Source organism: Sparus aurata, chromosome 2, assembly GCF_900880675.1.
Source record: "Sparus aurata chromosome 2, fSpaAur1.1, whole genome shotgun sequence".
Lineage (NCBI taxonomy): Eukaryota > Metazoa > Chordata > Actinopteri > Spariformes > Sparidae > Sparus > Sparus aurata.
Window position 1 is genome coordinate 3,566,547 of NC_044188.1, and position 24,142 is coordinate 3,590,688.

Sequence of the window (24,142 nt, forward strand, 5' to 3'; positions counted from 1 at the left end):
TTCAGGACTGGAGCCGCGATGAGTCCGTAGTGAGACGGTTTTACATTAATCTAATTTTGTTCTGCAGGAAAAATGAAGTCTAATGATGTTTTTTCCAATTATAGTTTAGAATAACAGTCTTGTCTGACGTCTTGTTTCCTGTCCTGTAGTGTTCAACGTAATGAAATACTTTTCTTTACAGAAGAGCAGAAACGCCACCGCTAACGTAAGATTGCTTGTGACGATAAACGACAAAAACAGGACCACTACCTGTGGTGACAGATAAGTGAGGCCCGCCAGGTGTGGAGCCAGAGATATTCAGTTAAATGACATTTCTACAGATGTGGCCTTTTGGACAAATTGGATCAGGCTCAGTTCATTTTCCTTAATCAGAACCCCCCCTTGTGAAGAACGACAGATTAAAGCTTCCCCATATTAAAAACCAGTGACTGAATTATTTTCATACCTTTACACTAAACAGAGTGAGACAGAACCTGGCTCAGAGGTGATCCGAGAGACTTTAAAACAGCTCAGAGAGCCGAGGAGAGGCTGGTCCATGGTGGCGGTGCTCAGTCCTCCTCCTCCTCCTCCTCCTTGTGATGATTTAAGTCTTTTTTTCTTTTTGTTTCGATGTGTGACGTCACTGCAGTGATGAGTAGTGTGATGCTCTTCATCCCTCTCATGTGTCCATCCTCCTGAGAGGTGGGTCTGTTTGTTTCCAGCAGCTTCAGCCTGTTGATACAAACAAAGGGAGGAAGTGGTGGTGCAGCGGCCAAGAACATGTGTGAGAGTGTGTGTGTGTGTCATTTTGCTCAATGCTTTTATCCAAAGCACATCATGGTACCATAAGTGTGTACATTCATCGAGCGAGCCGCCCCGGGGGAGGATCCTGACTGCGACGATAGCAGCATTATTTCCGTTACTCTGCACATTCAGCTCGTCGGCTGCTGAATGGGACAAAATCATCACATGCAGAGCCCCTAATAACCAGCTGTTCCACATGTGCACGCACACGTCTTTACACTCCAACCAGCACTTTTACTTTACAACCTCACGATAGAACACGTTTTAGTTGGTGAAGATCAAATTCAAAAAGGGTTCAAGTGTTCTCACCATGTGGACGTCTTCATCTTTTAGTTATCCTTCTTTTGGGGCCAAAACTTTTTCAAATTGTTAATAATACATTTGGTGTCTGAACAGCTGATTCAGTTATGCAACATGTTAATTTGTGTTTACAGTTTTTATGCTAAGCTAATTTAACTGCCTGCTAGCTGTAGCTTCATTTTTATCGTTTACAGTCATCTCATTTAAGTATTTGCAAGAAAGTGAATACGTTTATTTCCCACTGATCAATATGACATTTGTATAAAACTACAGTGTCAACATCAAATCTGTCGTGTGGTGGGATTAACAGATTATTATAGTGAAGGCCAGATGCAGACATACAATTGTTCAGTTGGCAAAATAAGAAAACTACTTGGTCAAAGATTTACGATGCATCAGCCTGTCATGTTGTCAGAAATGTTAAAAGGTGATGTTAATGTCTCGTTTTAAAGCCTTTATTGGCCGTTTATCAGAGCTGCCACCATTACAACACATTAGATCTACTGCCAAATATCATAATAATCATTTAACTGGTTTAACTGGTTTGAGTAATTCAAGCTTCTCTGATTCCAGCTTGTTAAATGTAAATATTTTCTGGTTTCTTTCTTCCACTATGACAGAAAACTGAACAAAGACAAAACAAGACATTTGAGGACGTCATCTTGGACTTTGGGAAACACTGATCCACATTTTAGAGACTAAAACAACGAATCAACAGAACTATCAACAATAAAACTGTTAGTTGCAGCCCTACCGATGACCCATCTCTACTCTCACCTCTGCTGCCCGGACCCTGTACGCATGTGGATGAAGTTAGAGGAGGGTTGTTTGTTTCTCTTTATAACAAACTGACAGCAGGATCCCCAGAACTGTGTTAGTGTTATCTAAACGGGGTGTTCGCTGGTACTCGAGTGATCCACGTCATTCATCTCCATCCACGGTCAGATACTCGACTGTGGAGTCTCACAAGATTTAATTCGATCAGACTTCAAAAGGTCTCCGTTCTGTCTGCACTATCATCTGTCCTGCAGGCTGCAGCTCATTTCCTCTCAAAAGCCTTTTAAAAACCTAATTGTGCCTCTAATTTCCCTGGTTTCCTGATCTCCACCCTGACACCGACACACACACACACCAACACTGCCGCACACTTACATCAACAGATGTGTGTGTGCGTGCGTGCTAGTACACACACACACACACACACACACACGCACACACACACACACACACACACACACACACACACAATGCCCACATGAGCTCATCTGCTGTTTATCACAAATGAGTCACCAGGCGAAGTGTAAAAGCAAATCAGTGTCATTTACACCACAGAACAGAAGACGATGGCGGAAATCTTTTCTTCCAGTGAAAATGTTCTGGTGAACTTTACAAATTAATTACAAAATGAAGAACTGAACTTGTTTCTGCCACAGGTCTTCATTAAACAACAATGAGAGAACTAAAGTGGAACGTAGTTTAAAGTCCTGCAGCAGACAATAATTTTCATTAACCACGTTTTGCTTGAGGGGCTGCATGATGTGGTTTAATAAAACAGTCATACTGTAATTATTCTGGTAAATATTATGATGTCATATGATTCACGTTTAGTGGGAATGATCAGTTTTGTGTCACAATTTTCATTTCCACTTAAAAACTATTCAATTAATTATTAATTTGTGTTTTATTCATCTGTAGTTGACAACATCTCTGCAGCTCTACAGTTCTTCATCAAATGATGTCACATATTTTACTTTTAACTAAAAAGAGGCCATGCTGTGATTTTGATAACATTAATAGTGTGACCACATTTTCCTGATTAATTAATTAATTGTTTGGTTTGTAAAACCTGAGAAGAGTTAAACTGGCCGATTGTTTCCCAGAGACCGCAGCTTTGTTTTCAAATGTTATTTTGTCCAAACATCAAGTGTATTCAGTTTACTATTTGTATGGAGCAGCAAAGATTAATTAATATATCACTTAGTCAGTCTCAAAGAAAATATAAATTAATCAAATTCAGTCAATTTACAAGCAAAAATGTCGACACTTGCTGGTTCCAGTTCCTTAAATGAGCAGATTAGTCATTAATGAGAATAACTGTAAAATGTAGCCCTACTTTTCTACTCGACAAGGGACCATATCAATAAACCAATCAGATTATCTTAAAACAGGGTTCGTACACATTTTTCAAGGTCAAATTCAAGCACTTTTCAAGCACTTTTAAGGGTAATTTTCAAGATTTTCCAGCACCTTATTGCTGGGGTAAAGTACTTATCTACAGGAATATATATACACTCATGATTTTATTCTTCACGTTTTATCACAATTATGTACATTGTATTATGCTGTAAACATCGAAAATTATGTTTCATAATAGCAAAAACTTCAGAAATTAATTATCCAGTCTGATCCCAATTTTGTGAAAGACACAGAGTTATAATGTCAAGCACTTTCAAGCACTTAAACTAAAATCCAAGCACTTTTCAGACCTTGAAAACACAACATTCAAATTCAAGCACTTTCAAGGATTTCAAGCACCCGTACGAACCCTGTTAAAATCATAATATCCCGTCACTCAACTAATCAATTGTTTCTGTTCTACTTTGTTTTTCTGTTTTAATAACTGATGTATCTGGATTTCCAATCTTGCCTTCAAGCATCCGTTTGTTTAATGAAGGAAGTTCCTGATGATGAATTTCTCTTTAGTTTAAATTTTAGACTAGTTGACAAGTTTAAAAGTAATAAAACACTGAACAGTGAAAACTGAGCACACATTAATCTATAAAAGGTTAAAGAAAGAGGCTAAAAGGAACAGCGTTGTTAACATTAGTAATGATTATCTTAATAAAATAAGATAAATGAATCTGACAGGTACTTCTGGTGCACAGCAGTGAGGGCACAAACATTTAATAGACTTGTCAACTAATCTTGCACATCCCTACTTTTAATTACATCCTGTGTTGTTGCAGTTGTTCAGCATTTTTTAATTACGGAAGACATGTGGCTGAAAGGCGTCCCCATCATTTTAATTCTATACTTCAATGTTTAAGAAAACCGTGGAAGATCACTGAGGCCATTTTTAAAGTGCCCTCCAAAACGTATCCATTCTCCAAAGTGGTAAGACCACAACCACAGCTAAGTGTTTGTGAGGGAGCGACTAATGACTGGACTGTGGTTTAGTCTCATTTTGAACCACTATTGCAGAAACACAAATATATATACACACATCACGTGGAGCTCAACGAGGAGAAAACACAGTTTCTAACCAGGATGAGTGGTCCTGATTCCCGATGGTGGCTCCCACTCTGAAATCGTACACCCTAATGAATCATGGTACCGTGAAGTGCTTTGGTTCCAAGTGTTCACCGAGTGGAAATGTCATGTGGTATATAATGTTCAGGAAGTGCAATAAATGACAAAATAAAAAGCTTTTTTGTGGCTTGGCAATAAACACAACTTCACATCCATTATTTCATCAGAGGAGATAAAACACAGTCATGTTCAGAAAGAGTTCAGAAACAGTGAGATCCCCGCGTCCAGGCACCAAAAGTAAAGTTTTCATTGTTACTTTTGTGCTAAAAGTTGGACCACAATCGTTCACCGCTCGGTCTGATTTCCACTCTGAGGTGCTTCGTGATTACAGGCCCTGATTTTACGAGTCGATCCCCGAGCTCTTACTTGGCTCTGCTCAGATGCATGTTGTCATCCATGTTGGCTGACGCATCGCCCTCTCAATCTGTGCACCGTCTTAAATCCAGATTCGTTCAGGACATTCAGAGATTATTATGCCAGCGAACACATTCTTTGAGCGCTAAACATAACAGGTTTATCTCCCGGGATCGTTGTTACATACAGTGATTTACGAGCGGAACACTTTTGATAGGCAGTGATGCAGGAGAGCACGTCTAACTGATAAAAACAAGGTTCCCAAGATGCCGTGAAGGTAGAGGAAACAGATGACACGCTGCAAAGGATCGCCGTTTACTTTCCATTCCTACTTTTTCTCGCTCTGCAGCAGCAGATAAAAAAATATTGGATTTAAGAACTGGCATTAACACCAGGAAAACTGACGGAGCGAGAAAAAGAGGGTGATACGCCACAGTTTGGTGAAGCAGGTAGCATGCCATGCAATGACGTGAGCATTTTCATCACGGCCAGAAAAGGGTAAAAAACAAAAAAAGGAAAATATTTCACATGACACAGGAGATGCACAAAGGAGGAGGGAGGACAGGGGCAGTGTACACCACACAGGGAGTAAATACAGGAGACATTACAGGAGGTAAAGTCAGTACATTCAGTCCATTACAGAAGGAGCAGGAAGACAGCCAGGAGGAGTTTCAAACAGGAAGTGGGGTCCTGATTGGTTGGAGGAGGAAGTGTTGCTGGGACAGGCTCGTGACAGATCCAAAAAAAAACCAGGCGAAACGCTGTGCTTGTGTGTGAGAGTATAAATATCTCTTTGAATTTGCCATCAAACATCTCCTCCCATCATTTATTTAGACACGGGAGGGGGGAGAGCGAGCGGGAAAACCACAACAAGGAAAACAAAAGGTGAGGAAATCAAACAGACACAAGCACAGAAATTAAAAGAAGAGTGAAGCGTGAGTGGGCGTTAGGCGAGCGCAGGGGATTTCTTACAGTAAGCCACAGTCTCAAAGTCAGTGATATGGACCGCACCTGAAGACGTCTGCTCTGTCTCGGCTGTTGGAGCAGTGTCGGGCTCAGCGGGCGCCGTGTCTTCATCTTCTCCTCCTCCTGCTGGTTCAGAGGAGCTCTGGTCGGCCTCCAGAGTGGCCGGAGGGGGAGGAGAGTCCGGTTTGTCTACTCGGAGAAAAAAAAGAAGAGGGTCTGATCTGACCAGCTGATCTCTTCAGTATGTATCACCATCCTAAAACATGTTTGTTTAAAAAAATAAATGTTCAAAGGGAGTTTTGGGCCGGAGGTGTTGCTACTGTCGGGACTGTCCGGACTGATCATGCACACAGTCTCTCTACTTTAAGTGCGTCACAGAAACATGTTTTTTTAATGCCATTATGATTCGCTCATATAAAGAGGACAGGAAAGAGTACCAGCATGGTAACAGCAGCTTGTGAGATTTACCAATAGAAGGTCACGCTGAGCTACTTGGGGACAGCGTCATCACATTTACATTAATATTGTGATTTGTACATTATTTGGTCTCCTAAGAGGAACATCTTTTGGAGATTTTCTTTACCTTGTGATGGAGCCGCAGGTGTTTCCTGGTCCGTCGTAACGGCAGCCTCACTGACCTCAGAGGGGGCGGGGTCAGATGGTGGTGCAGAGGGGGGGTCCGGCTCTGGTTCTGACACGATGACAGTCTGCTGGGGTTCAGTCTGCTCTGAAGGAGAGGAAACTTCTATGGCTGAGTACAGAAGGCAAAGAGAGGGGGAAAGAGAGGGGAGGTGAAGATTGGGGGAGGAAAAGAGAAAAGAAGAAAAGGTAGAGATGAGACAAGACACAAGGAAAGTTGAGTAGAGAAAATGAGAAACAAAATCAAAGAGACAGACGAAGAAGAGAGCTACATTTCTGTACCTGTATCCTCCTGTTTCTCTGGTTCAGCTGGTTCACTTGAGATGGCAGCTTGGCTCTCCTTCTCCGTCTCCTCCTCCTGTTCTTGTTCCTGCTCCTGCTCCTGTTCCTGCTCCTGCTCCTGGTCTTGCTCCTGCTCCTGCTCCTGGTCTTGCTCCTGGTCTTGCTCCTGCTCCTTCTTCTGGGGCGGGCTGGCCTCCAAGCTGGGAGGTTTCAGCGGGCTCTCCCCCATGCTGCTCCGTGGAGACTGCATCTCCATCTCCTCTCCCCAGTCTGTAACCGGCTGGTGGCTGTCCAGCGGGGAGAACGGGCTGAGGGGCTTCCCTCCCTCGGGGGACTCCTGAACGGCTGCCGGCGGCGGGATGTGGACCTTTGGCCTGGGAGTCCGCTGCTCTTTGGGGCTTCCTGCTGATCGGGAACGATGTGCGGGAGACACAGAGGAGTTGTCTTTGCTCTTGGATGGTTTCTCGCTCCCCTTGTCTTTCTTCTCGTCGCCCCGGGAGTCGTGTTCTGAGTCGCTCCCTTCCTCCGCGGCTTCGTCTTCAAAATCACTGGCATCCTCCCATTCGTCCTCATCCTCCTCGCCGTCTCCATTTTTCTCCTCCGCCTGAGAAAAGATGGGAAAAGAGGATTACTGGTGAAGTAACTGAAAGGAGTTCTCTCTTAAAAACCTGCAGTGACTGAAGTGACCCAGACACACATTCTGTACTTTGGTTAGATATTGTTTTCACCAGGTTTCCAGAAAGATGTACTTGAAGTGACTGAGCAGGTAGAGTGCAGTAGGTTTCGAAAGATGAACACTGACACAACTAGAGACCTATTGTTATTATAAAACATGATCTTTCTATCCTAAAATGATTTATTGTTGTCAGTGTTGTTAACCCAGATGACGCCCCTCTACCTTCTGTGGTGCAGCAGGTTTGGGCTTCTCCTCCCGTTTCTCCTTCTTTTTAGGCTTCTCCTCTCTCTTCGTCTTGTCCTCTTTTTCCTTGTCCTCCTCTTCCTTCTCTCCTTCCCAGCGGTTGTCATGCATGCTGTGAAAATAATCCAGATGTGTCAGAAGTTAAGAGCACATCGACAATCAGCAGCAGCAAAACACCAGAGTCACAAATAACTCTTAAGAAACATGTTTTAGTCTCCTCACAAATACACGGACAAAGGAGAAGCTGTGACGCTCAGATTCACCTGTAGCTTGGTTTCTGTCCTCGGCCCCTTCCTCTGCCCCGGTCCCCTCGGTCCCCCCGGTCCCCTCGATCCCCACGGGGCCCCTGGGTCCTGCCCTGGGACAGGAAGTCGCCAAATGTCGGAGCTCTAGGAGGCCGCTTGCTGTCGTCTGGAGGAAAAATTAATGGTGAAAGTAAATCACGTCATCTTGAAATATTACATCTAAAAGAGGTGAGGTGAGTCAGACAGGGGAGGGACTGACAGATGACAAAAGAGATGATGGATGTTCAATGTCGTACAAACCCCATTCTGTGATAATGTAAGAGTGGAGTCCTCTGGACAGACAGTTAAATGAGTATTTAGTAAAAACACTGTAACATCAGAGTCGAGACTCGAGTGACAGTGGCAGTCCTGCAGAGTCAAACAGCTGCAGAGTCCATCTGTACTCTGGGACAAGGTCAAACGTCTATTAGCTTAGTGATGGATGACTGCGAGTGGGAGGGAAGGAAAGGACGTCTCACACATCTTAAAGAGGATACGCTGAGCTGTGTACTGGCAGTAAATACTGTGCACAACAGTGAGAAAGATCCCTACCTTTGTAGCAATGCTGAAACTGTGCTGTTAAATAGCAGCGAACTGTACAAGGCTGTAATTTCAACAACTTGCTTCAACAGAGTTCAAGTGGTTTACAGACCCTGACACATCAACCTGACATCCAAGAACTAGCCGTGTCAAAGGCCAGCTGTTGTGTCGCCTCATGTTTCCCAATTCTCAGCTGAAACGCTGCTCTTGAACACACCACAAAGACTTCAGCCGAGGGCCAACAAGTTTGTCCGTTCTGCGCCTGTGTGAAAGGATCTGCCGATACAGAAACCGTTGCTATGATTAAGCAGCTTTATTTGATATCGCTCTCACTAATATAGCTGCTACTTATCGAGAAAAGGTCTGATAAAAAGTTGCAGATGGTACGAAGAGGTGGAGGGAAATCATCCTGAACAGCCAATCGGAGCGATTTCTCTCACTGACGAGCCGATTTTACAAAGCCACCGACGAGGGAAAACACCGTACCAGCTAGAGCCGAAGATGTTCACTGACGACCTTTTTCCTTCTCAGACAAGGTGAATACTTTAGTTTTTTTAAATCACATAAACATCATGATTAGGAATTAATTATCAAAAACATTTTAAAACCTGTAGGCAGGAAGATTTCCACAAAAGAATCCGTGAAAGCTCATAATGGGTCGCATATTCCCACAAACCTTTAAGTAATGAATATAATTTATGATTTTCTATTTCAGTTACAAGCTGTGGGCCACTCACTCCCTGTCCTAATTTATCAAAAGATGAGAGGGGATGAAAGGAGACAGAAATAATGAGGACAATATTGGAGGAAAGAAATGATGATAGCGTGGAAGAGATGTGACACAAAGCAGTCGATTAATAATTTTGTTTCACGCAAACATGTCGAACGCTGGCTGGTTCCGGCTTCCTAAATGTGAGGATTTGCTGCTTTTCTTCGTCATTTATGGCAGTAAATGAAGAGTCTTTGGGTTCTGGAATGTTTCTTTGACCAAAGCAGCACTTTGAAGACGTGAATTTCGTCCTCTGTGAAATTGCGATGAGCATTTTTCACATTTTTACAGACGAAAAGATGAATGGCAAAAATAACAGAGATTAATCCATGATGAAAATTATCAGTAGCTACGGTACTTAAGGAAATGATTCAGAGTGGAAGGTGGGGTGAGAGACGTAGAACAGATGAGCAGATGATGGAGGGATAAAGGAGGGGCAGAAAGAGGGACAGAGTATTTATATTATATATAAGAGTAAAGTATTGAGGGCTGGAGGAATGAGAACAATCAGCTGAGGAAAGTACTGAAGGGAGGGGAGGGAGAGAGGGAAGGTCAGAGACTAAAAGCAGAGAGGGGGGATAAGAGCATGAAGGAGGAGAGAGGAGGGGAGGATGTGATAAAAAAGGTCAGAAAGAGAAAGATACAAGTACAAAAGAAATGAAGGGATCAGTGAGGAGAGGACGATAACGAAGAGATTGAACAGAGCAGCTCGGGGCTGTGAGGAGGACACTCGAGTCATTCCAGACACACACACACACACACACACACACACACACACACACACACACACACACACACACACACACACACACACACACACACACACACACACACACACACACACACACACACACACACACACACACACTCTCTGAGTGCAGGCTTTAATGTGGGGCAGGTGTAATGCCATAATCTGAAATATACTCTGCGGTTACAGTCAGGCACAAAGAAAAGATAAAAACAGCCGTTGGAAATAATTCTCAGCTTGTGTTTGAACCTTCTCACAGAACGATACTGATGACTGCGACTGGCGATTCGACTTTCAGAAGACCTCCGGCCATAAAAGACGGCAAAGATCTCCCACACGGTACTTAGAGAAGGCGACACAATCACTGTGAACTATTTACAAACACTGTTGGACAGATTGGTGTGTGCAGGCAGAAGCTTTTAATGTGCTGCCAGCCTCGGGGAAAGATTAGCAAATCCTTACAGATGCTCACCCAATTCCAAAGAAATCCCTGAGAACGACTGGACTCCGTTTGACCTCCACTTCTACTGCATGTGCATCAGTACGGCTGATTTTATTGATACAAATTACATTTTATGAAGACAAGAACTGTGTAGGTTAACGGGCAAGTCTTGTGTGGCTGCATGGAATCTGATAAATTGCCTCTTGTGATGTTACGACTCACTGCATTGTGGGTAATGCAGTCCACTGGTCTAGTACTACACTCCAAAACACTGTTGGACTCATTTACATTTTAAAAAGATGCAATTAAACCAGAAATATCAGCCGTTTTATTCCACAAATTCTTCTTCCCTTCAAGACCTGTCTGCATTACCCACAATGCAACTTGGCCACTGAGTGACATCACTTGAGGCAAGTTATTAGTGAGCCAATCTGCTTAAACTGAAGTGCTACCTACAATTTACTTCTACTTTTAACAGTGGAATAAGTCGAGGTAACAGGTGGAGTCCAGTTTTGTGAGTCAGGGCTGAGTTTGGTTTTGGGCTGTTGTGTTTCAGACACACACAACTGGAACAAAAAACACACAGTTTAGTCTCAGTCCCATGCTGTGGTCTAACCTGAGGCTCTGCCCCGAGGCTCTGCACGAGAGTCACGGCCCCGGGCTGCAGAGAGGACACACACAAACACATTACAGCACGTCTACCACAAACACACACAGAACTCGTCCGTAACACAAATCAAATAAATCAAAAAGGCATCAAAAAACAAACGATGCAACCTTTAATAATCTAGCTGCTAAAATGAAACGTATTGTCACCAGTGAGGTAACTGTGTTGTGGGTAAAGGCTGCTAAAAGTCTTCCTATTTTGAAATAACCTCATTTTAGCACTTTAGCACTTAGTCCCAGCAGTGCCTTTATTATAATCTTCTGGATTTGAATCATTCCAGTCTCAGGGACAAAACTCCCACACACTGTCCACTTCACTTGCAGGAAACATGATGAAGGTCTAAAGGTCTAAAAGGTCTGATGCATCATTGTTGACATTAAACGTAATTGCAAGTGAAGTGGACAGTGTGCGGGAGTTTTTGTCCCGATTTTGTCAGTCTTCACCTACGCACCTGTCGATCCTAACGTGTGCAGAAGACTGACGTGTCGTTGGGCTTCTTAACTTTGAACTAAAATACACCAAGCGACCAATCAGAAGAAAGAGCAGCATTAAAGATGCAAAGCCACTTAAAGGAGTTACACTTGGTTTGCTGCTCTGTGTGACTGATGTTGAGGCTTTAGTCAACAGCCATGTCCTGGGATCACCAGCGTCCCACAGTAAATCATTTTATTATCCGGATGACTGCCTGAAACTAAATAACATATATACACAAAATCAAGCCAAAAGCTTCTCTGCTGACACTGTAAGGAGACGACTTCAGAGTCACAACACTTTAAACTCAGTCAGTCTCTGGCTGTCAGGGTTAAATGTTGATTTACACAGAAAGACTAAAATTATACTCAACTGTTAAACTGAGGCTACGTTTAGACGATGATGGTCTGAACAGAAGACGCAAAAGTGGCGTCGTGTCTTCACTTTTTATTCTGCGTTAAGACGAGCGGGAGGGAATCTGCGTGCATACAGTGACGCAAAAGTGTGTGGAATTCGATTGGGTATGCATGCCAGGCAGCTAGGGTCGCCTCCGACGAATTGGTGCATCCAAAATTTGACAGAGGTAATTACAGATCCTTCCCTGTTCAGTAATACTACCTGTGCAAATCCTGTACATTTCGTGGAACGACTCCTGTACGTTTATTAGAGCTGCCAGGGCAGCTTGAAGGTCCGATGCATGGAAATACTCCAACATGTTTGTTTATTTCCCTGTACTGGCGCATGTATGTGACATAAACGTGTACGCGACGTGAGCAGATCTGAGCAGAGTTTTGCATTTTGCCAGTGTACACGGAAACGCTGCGGCGGAGCGTATTCAACTTTTCCATTCTGGAGGGTGGTTTCAGAATCTATTTAGTTTGAGCTATTCAAATTAATAACTTAATTTATATCCAGAAGAGCAATTTAAAAGTATATACGTCTGTTAACATGCACAAATATCTCAGTAAAACACACAGAGAAAAAAAACAACAAAAAGTAGAATAACATGTTTTGCTAAAATGTTACGAATGACTCATTGTTTGGTTGAGTCTTGGCTCCAGGTGGCTGTTTTTGGTGCTCAGCGTTGTTTATCTACTTGTTTCCATCTCGACTGGAGGAGAATCAGTTAGCGCCCAGAAACAAACGCTGGGGTCCTTCTGAAAGCTCCTCTCAGATCAGAACGACCGCTGCTTAAGAGGTTGATTTAGACTCTGGGGAAATGCAGTGAGCATTTACATAACGAGCTTAATCAACTTAATTAGCTGCAGGAGAGAGAGAGATGGTGTTGTGTCCTATGATGTGTGTGTGTGTGTGTGACGACATGTTGGGAGTGACATGGGATGGAGGAGGATCAACGATCTGCTGCTGTCCTAGTCCTGCCAGCTGCTGTGTAACCACGGCAACTGCACAGAACTGGTGTGTGTGTGTGTGTGTGTGTGTGTGTGTGTGTGTGTGTGTGTGTGTGTGTGTGTGTGTGTGTGTGTGTGTGTGTGTGTGTGTGTGTGTGTGTGTGTGTGTACTTGCCTCTCCTGCTGCCTTGCTCGGGTGTGTTGCCCTCTGCAGCCACATATGGGTCCTCCTTGAACCTGAGAAATAAGCCGCAGGGTCAGACAAACACGCCGACACACACCAAGCATCAGCGTGTCCTTCTTGTCACGAAAACTCTGAGCGCTTGTCAGTTTGAATAAAGATGACGACAAACTCTTCCTGTCTTCACGTCTTTGACGGGGACCTCGGAGGAGACTTGATGTACTTGAAATGCTATTTGCCATTTTGGAGGATGGACGACTGAAGTCTCACTGTGGCCATTTTGAATCCCGGCTCGATTTGAGAGTATAAAAACAGACTCGCTGCATGAACAGAGAGGTGAACAAACCACAGGGAAGGAACACATTTGGTGTTTAGAAGGAAAAATTGCCCACGTAGCTCTCTAAATAGATTCAGGTAGATTTGGGACGTAATTCACGGTCTACAGCTTCCACAGTCTGACGGATATAGTGGCAATTTTTAAATGGTTGATGATGTAGTTCAGTTTACTAAAGTTCAGCTGAAAGTTTGCTCTCCTTCACCTGTGTATACACAAAAACTTCTAACCTGCAGTTCAATTAAATCACTGGAATACGTTGACGTTTGATGCAGTTTTATGAAGTGCTGTGTGGATTACTACAGCATCATGTCATCCAATTCCAACATCAACAAATAAATAATAATAATACTTGGATAAAAGGAGTTCTGATAATGAGTATTGGTATAATTAGAGCAGAATTATGACAGTTAATTGTGGTGTCTGTGTGACTTTGAGTGCGTTATGTTTTTCTGAATTAGTTGTCTTGATGCTTCCTACATCCTCGGTGTGCTAGATCTCCCTTTGAGATACGTACATGGATTTTTACTTTCTATGTGATCAAAGCGGAGCTGCCACACTGAGTCGACTGACAGAAAATTAATCAGGAGTGTTTTTGATAATTGAATGATTTTAGTCCAAACATTTGCTGGTTAATGTGTCTCAAATGTGAAGAGAATTTCAGATGCTGAACATGAATATGTGCACAAACAGCAGCCACTCTGGGTTGTGACACAGTTGAAGCTTGGCACCGTTCCTGCGGCAGCGTCACAGAAATCTAGTCAACAGGGTTCAGCGTCTCCTGAAAAATAAATGTTCTCTCACATGTTCTCCGTCTTCTGTGCGTCCCACTCTCGTCTCCACTGGCCCGTAGCATTACGATGGCGTGCTAGTCTCTCCTCATCAATCTGCTCGCGCTCCTTCTTCCAGCGCAGGTACTCTGCTCTCTCCCGGCCGGTCATGGACATGGTCATGTCCACAGAGCCTTTAGGACCAGGCCTTCGACTCTGCAGGGACACAGTGTCAAATATTAATTCCATGGTAGGAAGGATGAAAATTACCTTAGAACGGTTTGGTTGTTAATAACACTGACGAGCCTTTTTAAAAGACATTACTCACAGTCCACTCTCTCTCCAGTTCTGGCCCCGTCTTCACGTTGTCGAAGTCCAGCCCTCCCCAGTTTCGGACATGTCTCCTGCTGCCCTCTTTGCGGTCTATGTCCGGTGCCGGCCCTGAACGTCTCGGGTCATCCAGGAAGTTACGGATCGGTTTGTCTCCATCCGTCTAGAGAGAACAGTTCGTCACGTAACAACAAGTATCCTCCACGTTCATTTAGCCCAAAGCACACTTCGATGTGCGGTTAGTCTCTCCTCAAATCACAAGTCACGACACTGATAATTTATACTTTGAAAAAAAAAGAGGTCATAGATGGGCAGCAGAACCAAAACCGGGACAGATATAATTACAAATTGACAAATGAAGGGAAAACTGACTTGCGGTGTTCAATCAATAATATGAGACGAGTGATTAACGGATCAACAAACATGAGCGTCTGAGGAAACTTGATAAAAATATTCCATGAAAACAGAGACTCTTACCCGCTGTCCTCTCTCATACTCTGCTATTCTCTCCATTTCTTCATTCATCTTCTCAATGTTCTGTCGCCTCTTCTCCTCCCACTCCTGTCCAAAAAAAAAAAACCATGGTGACATATTACAATTTATTACTTTACACATACCGGACGGTAACATTGGCATTCAGACTGCAAACAGCCTCACAGGATTTAACACCTCAGGAGCTCACGGCGGGGATTATTTCTTTACAGCTGCAACTGACGCCTTCGCAACTCCCCGTTTCTGACCTTCCTTGATTCTTCCATCGGCTGCTCATCTGTTGCATCCCTCACTTTGACTGCCTTTTATTTTCTTCATCTGACACGTTCAATCATTTCTTTTAGAGCCGCAACTAAACTGTGAGAAACGCTCATCACAAATTCCGCTGTGACGTCTTCAAGTTGTTTTATTTTGTCAAACCAACACTTCAAAACCCAAAGACTCTTTATTTATGGTCATAAATGACAAAGATGAGATTAAAAAGTTAAATGTTTTAGAAGCTAGAACTAGAAAATATTTGTAAATTTTGCTTCAAAACTACTGAAACAATCTGAATATTTCACAATGAATCTTTAGATCGACTCATCAATAACTGAACTAATTGTTGCATGAATTTAATCACAAGAGTTTAGTAGCTTACTACAGAAATTCATCCGTACTCACCTTTGATTTCCTGTCTGTGCCACCTGGTGTCCCGTCTCCTCCGCCTCCTCTACCTTCTCCTCCGCCTCCTCTGCCTCCTCCACCTTCTCCTCCGCCTCCTCTGCCTCCTCCACCTTCTCCTCTGCCGCCTCCTCCACCTTCTCCTCCGCCTCCTCTGCCTCCTCCACCTTCTCCTCTGCCGCCTCCTCCACCTTCTCCTCTGCCACCTCCTCCACCTTCTCCTCTGCCGCCTCCTCCACCTTCTCCTTCACCTCCTCCTCCTCTTCTCCTCCTTCCTCCTCTACGTCCAGGACCTCCTGCCTCCCCGTGTTCTCCATCTCTGGGTGTCCTGGGTTCCCATTCTCTCCTCTCCGGACGGCCGCCTCCTCCTGCTCCTCCTGCTCCTCCTCCTCTCTGACCTCCCCGACCCACTCGTCCAGACCCCGTCCTCCTGGGGGGGCTGTGGCTGTCGCTCGGCCCTCCGTGGCCGTCGCTCTCCTCTGAGGTCTTCCGACCACGAGGCGTGCTGGGTTTCCAGTCGTTCACGACTCTCTTCTCCTGCAGGAAACACAAACAGTAGTTAGAGGATGATCAGAACATTTAAATCCCAGTTACTGAGCTCTGCGTTTTCATTGATTCAGCCGACATAGGAGAGGGTCTCAACATGATGGTCAGGATCTTCAGATTAAATAATCACATGGAAAGAAGATGATCAGGAAACATTCTCAAGAAATTACATTAAATTAAACCTTTTCATCATTCTTTTATGTTCTATTCTACTATTAAGAAAGAGTACTCTGAGTATCCAGCAACTATCCCAATGCGTTTTTATGGACTTGCACACATCTACTATCATATCTAATACCTGACTGGTAATAAAAGATTTGCGGGTTGGTCAATGGGGGAAAATTAACTTCCTGTCCTGAATTTAACTCCTGTACTTTTCATTTAAAAACAGGCTCGATCTCTTGAATCTGCAGAATTGATGCCATATGAAAAGTACAAAAGACTAATCAGGGCTGTGGATTATGCAAAACTACAACCTGATGAACTCGGAGAGACTGCGAGGTGATGAGCAGAGAGGCAGCGACTGTTCATCAGGTTCTCAAGGAGCTCTTCTAGCACAGGGACCAGATGTCTGTTGTTAAGCTTCAGAGAAGGTTTAACAGGCTAATTAACCAAATTTGACCTTCTGATCAATATCAATTCAGACAGGTACACATGTGGAGTACATGGCACCATGTTGCCATTGTAACCTTCGCAGGTTGAACATCAGCGGTCTGAACTCATCAGCGGTTATTCTGAGGCAATCTGGACCTCAGCAGGAGACGACTGCCGTCTCTTGGACTTGATTAACACCAACGTCAGCTGACCTGCTGCAGTCCACAGGAGGCTGATTAGAAACATACTACAGATTTCAAATTATCTCTACTTACACTCTAAGTGTAGTTTTTGGTTCAGGCATGTCACTGTTTTAAACTCCAAAGTCCCACAGAAAACTATCAACTAACCAACAATTATATAAATTGCATGCGTGCTGTTGCTGATTGGTTTTCTTATACTCTGTTAAATTTGTATGGATTGCTGACAAAGTTTCTCTGTGCAATGAAGCTTGAAGCTCAGTGAGCAAACATCAAAACACTCCAGCTTTAGAGAAAACCGACAACATGCAGCTCACAAAATGACCCGTTTGTTCAGCATGTGTTCTCATGGCGCTGGTAGACCGCGCCGCTCTGTACCTCGCAGTGCACGATAACAGATGTAGCAAACTGAATTGTACACTGAACATAAAGAGTTGGATAAACAGATTGCACAGCTCGATTTCCAGGGCGTTTTGGTACGTCTGTTCTGTACTGTACTGTTCACTCTGTGCCCGGGTCTGTTGCTATAACAGGTACAATCATCTCAGCTCTGTTTTAAGACATCTGCCAGAAATGTTTGCCAAATTAAATCATTGCACAGCAGAAGCAGAGGCACAGAATGTGCACAGCCAACTCATACAGGAACAAACACCAAACAGAAAACAGATGAGAACTTCATCCCATAAACTCATATTTTAACTTTGTTATGTTTGGAATTAAAGCTAAATCTTGATTGTTTTTAATGCTCTCTTTTCAAATGGTATGTTTTCCGACTGCAGTATAGAAAAAAGGTGTTATGTTTTTTATTCTGCTGGTTATATTAGGCCAGCGTAAGAAATGAGGTGATTTATCCAGCAGGACTGCCTGATGGCAAATCTGAATTTCCACGTCTTATTTTACATGAACATGATGAAGCACCCTGACGTTGATGACTTCAGGTGCTTCTCATACTTCTTTTTAAAAAAAGTGTGTGACATGTGAAGGATTTAAAATGTAAACTGTAGATTGAATATATCATAGATTATACCGCATGCAACTGCCAGCCTACACATGTGACACGAGAGTGGATGCAGAGAAGTGATGCATGGCATGATGGGAAGACTGGCAGGTGTGTGATTGGTAAACTGATCACAGTAATGAGAATCTGTCAGAGTTCATAAGCTGCATCATCGATCAGCAGCATCATCATCAAACAGATAACGAGGTTATGTTTTTCGACAGCCAACAGATCAACAACAAACAAATGATTTTAGGGGATCAAACGGTGAGATTGTGTTGAGCTGTCATGATTTTAAAAAGGTTTAGGATCCACATCATGTCTTACCCCCATCGGTTTAGAAAGGTCGACCGTGACGGTGAAGTTTTCCTTCTCCGCCTTCCTTCTGTCCGTCTCTGGCTCATGGGGGCGGGGCTTCCTAGGCGTCGTCACAGCAATGCCTTCCTGCTCTGCCTTCTTCTTGTCTTCTTCTATTTCCTGTCGGGATTGAGAGACGTACTGAGCGTGATGACACCAACGCAGCTGTGTCCCAAAATAAATATACTGATGATATCATGTTTCAATATTGGTTAAATTGAAAGTCACCCACACATATGATACTTACGTAAAATACTTAAGGAGTCTAATATTGAATGTATAAAAAGTAATTTTCTGGCAATAAATTTGAGAGTAAAAATACAAGTTAAGGTATATTATACATATATTTACATGCACGTATATACTATATACACTATGGGTCGACCGATCAAATTATATAATCTGATAATCCAAATCAGGATTTTGTTTTCAATACCTGGTTCACAATAAATTAATCTAAAAATAAGCTATATTGGCTCTGAAGCAGCATTGTAGTGGATTGTAGAAGTAGAGTATTTGACTCCAGTAGGGTCAGAAAATGATCACAATTAAATGAAAATAGTTGGTGTGGTATAACAGACTCATTAGCAGTTATTATACGGGAAAATATAAGAGCTCTAATGACGTAAAATACATGTCGAAGACAATTTGTGTGTGTGTTTGTGTGTTAAACCTAGTAGTACGAACCTGGTATCTCTTGACAAGCGCTTCATTTTTCTTCCGCAGAGCTTCGATTCGTTTGTCCAGCTCTGCATCCTTCTCCTCCTTGGTCTTGAGATCCACCGCTGAAGACTGGTAGAGGGAGGAGAAGGGTTAGGAGAGTGGTGAAGAGAAAGCAAGTCTGTCCAAAATTACTTAAAAAGAACATGAAGTAGTGTGAAACTGTAAATAATACTCTTTGCTGTGTCTAATGACTAGCCTGGTTAGATGGACAAACATCTTTAGAAACTGTTTGTTTATGGTGCAGACTTGTCAGTATGTACTGAAGCATCACCTGTACAAGCATCGTCATTTATTTCTCATCCTTACTCACCATAGTTGCCTCTGAGCGTCTTCATACACCGGTGGTCGACTGTTTCTTCCTCCTGTGGTGACGAAGACGAAGAGTCAAAGATTAGCTTATTTGTAGCTTTATAGATGGTTAACAAATGCATTTTTTTTACATCCTCCTCCAGTCAAAGATTTGGTTTTTTTTTTATTGCTATTTCACTTTAGTGTGCAAACTTGTATGTGCAGATTAGATGGCTATTTTTTTAGATGAACCTGCTGAAGGATGAAAGGTTGACACTGTTATTATACTGATTATTTTCTTGGCTAATTGAGGAGTTGTTTGGTCTGAGATCAGTGTTTCCCAAAGCCCAAATATTCACTTTACTGTCATAGAGGGGGAAAGAAAATCAGAGCTGGAATCAGGGAATTCTGAATTTTCTATAACCACTTATATGTCTTAAAACATGTCTGGAGATAACCTTTAAATCATATTATTAATTCTAGTTATTACCAGATATTTGTAGGTTACATCATAAGAAATATGACTTTCCTACACCATCTATTATGATGATAATTCAATTGATCACGGATTGAAAATCAGAGTTGGCTGCTGATGCCACTATGCTGCTGTCTGAGGGTCAGACGTGTCCTGATCAAGGTCACAGCTGATCACAGGTGAGGTTACAGCCAGGTGTGAGTATGTAGAACACAAGAACCCAAATGAATAAATCCTTCATGTGTTTCCAAAGCTTCTGTAAGCGTCTTAGAACTGCAGTCAGGAGTACATATAAATTACCTGAGCCACAACAGACACGATATTAAACACAGCACAAGACTGTGGAGGTGAAACTGACCACCTTTAAACCATTAGCATCACTGAACTCTCACAGTTAGCAGTCACATTGATCCGTTTGTTGTACTCTGGTGTGCTGGACAGTAATGTAAGCACACTGAGCCATGTCTGACACAAGGCGCCGAAACCCCCACAGTGGAAACACACCGCGCACACACGGACAACGTACAACTAAAACAGCGACTTAAACATTTACACGCGTTTAACTCACAGTTTGTGTTTTATACCTGTATCAGAGGGACTCGTAACGGCTGAACAGCAATGTTGAGACTCGGAGTTCTTTGCCAATTCCTGCTCCTCAGTGCGCCCTCATTATTCGGCTTCCTGTTAGCTGCGGCTAACTTCCTGCCAAATAAAGACCTCCTCTCGGTTCTCTTAAAGACACAGCGTCCCGTTTTTAACTGAAACGGTAACGTTTCGTGTGGCCGCCATTTTATTAACTCAACGTTAATCTGTGGTGACTAATTTAAAGATCTGGTTAAAAAGCGACGTTGATAATCGAAACCAAATGAAGTTAAAGTTAAGTTTTAAAAGAAAAAATAGTTCCGGAGACATCCGCGTGAGGGCGCCAGCGGATAGCGAACGAATGTGACCTGATAACCGAGCTGTGATGAGGCCAAATCCTGCCGCCCAAACTCTTAAAGGTAAACACAGTGCTAAACAAAATGTACAATTTACCACTAAAACTATATAAATACCAATATTCACACAGTCACATACAGCTGGAATCATTCCCTGTTTTATTACAGTTTAAGCTCCTATATCCAGCTGCAATGTTAATAAAATGATTATATAGATGCATCAGTTATTAAAATCAACTTTTATGATATATATGATTTTGATATTACTAATTCAGTGTAATGAGTACTTTTACTCGTGTTGCTTTAAGTAACGTTTGATCCGAATTCTTTTGTACTGTTAGAGACTACAGATGAAAATGTGCCTTTAGCTCTCTGGTACTAGTTATGTAGGAGTTTGAGTTTTTACTTGTTCATGAGTATTTCTACTTTGTAATAGTACTGCATTTGCTAAGGTAAAGGGTCTGAATACTTGTTCCACCATTGGTTATTACTAATTACTTTGGTAAATTAAGATTTAACATGCAAAACATAAATTACACCGGCTAAGGGGAACTTTAAAAAGATCATATTAAGACTTGATTTATCCCACATCGGGGAAATAATTTCATTCAGTTGGTTTATTGTAAGGAACCTCTTGCAATAGGTCATTTTCACAGAAGGTGTTTTGACATAACAATGTATTTAAGGTCCTATTTTGTAAGAAAGTTTTGATGCTCATTCCCAACTCCTCAGAAATGGATGAGACTCAGAAATAAACTTTTCTTACAAATACTACCTTCAAAAGAATAGTTGTTAATAATGAAATGTAAATCCATACGCCTTTTTAACAAGAGACATTTTGACTTTTCCAAGTAGGAAAAGTCCAAATGTCTCTTTAAACATAGTGAGCTGCAGCTTTCATGTCTTCTATTTGGTATCTGAAACTTGAAGGCACAGTTTGATTATATATGAAAGATATAATTAAATATTTTGCTAATAATTCTTCACATAATACCTGAATACATGGCTCAGTTTTGAAATCGGGAAATGTATTTTTTTCACATATGCTGTAACTTTCTTCCAACACACAGACACAGAGACTGGATTATAACACACAAGATAATGGGCTCACCCACGTCACTATTTCAACCTCTCTCACCTTTCAGTCGGATGACACACCTGTTTTGCACAGGTGAATTTAATTAGCCTGGACAGAATAACACTGAGGTGCCATAAAGCTGATTGTCACACAGTTGCAACAGACACAGATAATTATGATCAGCTGGTCTTTCCTTTTTTTTTTGTTTTTTTGCAGGTTCTTGAGTAAAGATGATGTCACATGGACGGTAAAATATTGATAGGAGCTGAAGTGAACAGAATAAAATGCATTTAATTTAAAGCAGCTGTAGTTTTAAAACACCACCTCCCTTTCCTCCACACACACACACACACACACACACACACACACACACAGACGACAGACTATCCTGTTGTCCAGTTTCAGTGGACACAGCCAAAACAAACAGCTCCACTGTTGTCAGGCAGCACACACTGAGCAATGACCACGCAGGATTTGTTAATCACTTGATAGGATCGTGCAACCTGAGCCGGGAGGCCGTGCTGTCATATCACCAGCAGACATACAGAACGGACCTGCTGCAGGAGAGAAGGTGGTGGAGACTCGGGGTTCCTCTGATCATACTTTTAGTCAATATGAAATTCAACACACCACAATTTCACACAACTTATATAACATTACTTAAAATGCAACCAACACCGTGCAAGCTGTTGCAAAAACAACCACAGAAGCCAAAGTGCTCATGTTCACATCAGACGTGTCTTCTGACTAATTTTTCTGCTTATTTGGGTCACGCAGGATCGTCTCATTTAAACACGTATGATGAAAGAACCACCTGCAGCTTATTTGTAATTTTAATATATTTTAAAAGAAATGGTTTGAGCTTTATTTAGGTCCTGTGTGCAGGATCACTTGGCAGATATGGACATTAATATGATATTCATGAGTGTATAATCATATTAGATGTTGAAGAATCTTTGTGTTGTCTTAGAATGAGCTTTTATATCTACAGAGGGAGCACACAGAGTAAGCCTTGTTTCTACAGGAGCCCAGAATGGACAAAACAAACATTGGCTCTGGAGAGGGACTCTCCTGTTTATTAGATCAGGGGCATTTCGCTGGTTGGTATCTGCAATCACGCAGCTTGATGCCACTGTGTCCTACACAGAAGACCAGGAGTGCTCAGACTTTTTACTCTCAAGAGCAAACGTCTAATTGTTGTTTTGTTGTGACCCATAAACGATATTAAGATCCAAAGCTCCATTAATTGCCTGACGTCCTCCGACCAGGCTGTGTGATGGTTCAGGGTCAGGGACATGTCATGTTGCATCATACCAGCTCTTGTCATTAGTTACAGCACAACATGTTACGTTATATCACAGTGGGTTATGTGACCTCACGTGACATTGCAATGTGTGATCCCACATGACACTGCACAGTGTATTGCATGATATACGTAATGCTATGTAAGGTCACATGAGGTCTGGTCGTCCGAGGTTACATCACATTATGATGTTATAAGATGTGAGAAAACAGGACATTCACGATATTCTCATATGCTTCACCAGCGCAGGACATCTGGAGACTAGAACGCCACAATCAATAACATGTAATAACTCCATCATTCCTGTATATTTCATCAATTAAATTCGTATCAAATTATATCAACACGCTCACACATTCTCGAGAGGGCAAATTTCACATGAGCGTCTCGGTTAATCCGATCAGCTCGTTATAAACTCTTGACTAAAGCATTCATGCTGTTGAGCTCCTGATTTATTAATTGATTCATTATGTCAGCCTGTGATTCAGCTCAGCAGAACCTACCTGCACTAGATTAATCATAGTGTAATTATCTCAGAGCTCCACGCGCTGGTTTGAAACGGCAGCCCGATGCAGGGCCGTGGATCCCCTTTCAGCCGGAGCCTGATCTGATGCAGAGGGGAACTCGGCGATGAGCTCATTGTTGTGAAAGCCAAACAACAGCAGCCTCCCCGGGGATAACATGAGAACCCCCTGAGGCTCTGATCACGGACAGAGGAAAGTGACGACGGTTTCTCTTGTTGATATCAACAACCAGCGCTCGGGGGTTTACACGGCAGTGACTGCACGGCGTGTCTCTGGGCAGAGTTTACAGCTGAACTTATTCCGGGGCAACTTTCTAACTTTCCTCTGAGAAACTTTGGGAAAACCAGATTTTATTCCATCAAGTCATTATTCTGCCTTTGTTACTTTATGCAGTACTTATGTGTCATACATAATTGCTCAACAGACACAGGACAATCATTGCTGTGACCCTTTCCAAAACAAGGACCCAAAGATGACATAAGAATTCTTTAAAATCTCAAGTAGGAGCATCATGGGAGCTTTACAGG

General features: G+C 42.6%; 1 protein-coding gene across 1 annotated transcript; it reads right to left on the minus strand.

Moving 5' to 3' along the window:
• Positions 1-598: 598 nt before the first annotated feature.
• On the minus strand, positions 599-20,487 carry ccdc9 (coiled-coil domain containing 9). The gene is made up of 17 exons (XM_030398442.1): positions 20,357-20,487; positions 19,320-19,371; positions 18,974-19,078; positions 18,257-18,406; positions 15,820-16,129; positions 15,593-15,639; positions 14,915-14,998; positions 14,436-14,600; positions 14,142-14,323; positions 12,998-13,059; positions 10,952-10,996; positions 7,816-7,963; positions 7,532-7,664; positions 6,634-7,237; positions 6,296-6,463; positions 5,758-5,901; positions 599-711 (listed from the first exon to the last, which is right to left on the minus strand). Exons 2-17 carry the CDS (start codon positions 19,320-19,322, stop codon positions 707-709), a joined length of 2,355 nt encoding a protein of 784 aa, XP_030254302.1. The 5' UTR covers positions 19,323-19,371; positions 20,357-20,487; the 3' UTR covers positions 599-706.
• Positions 20,488-24,142: the final 3,655 nt, after the last annotated feature.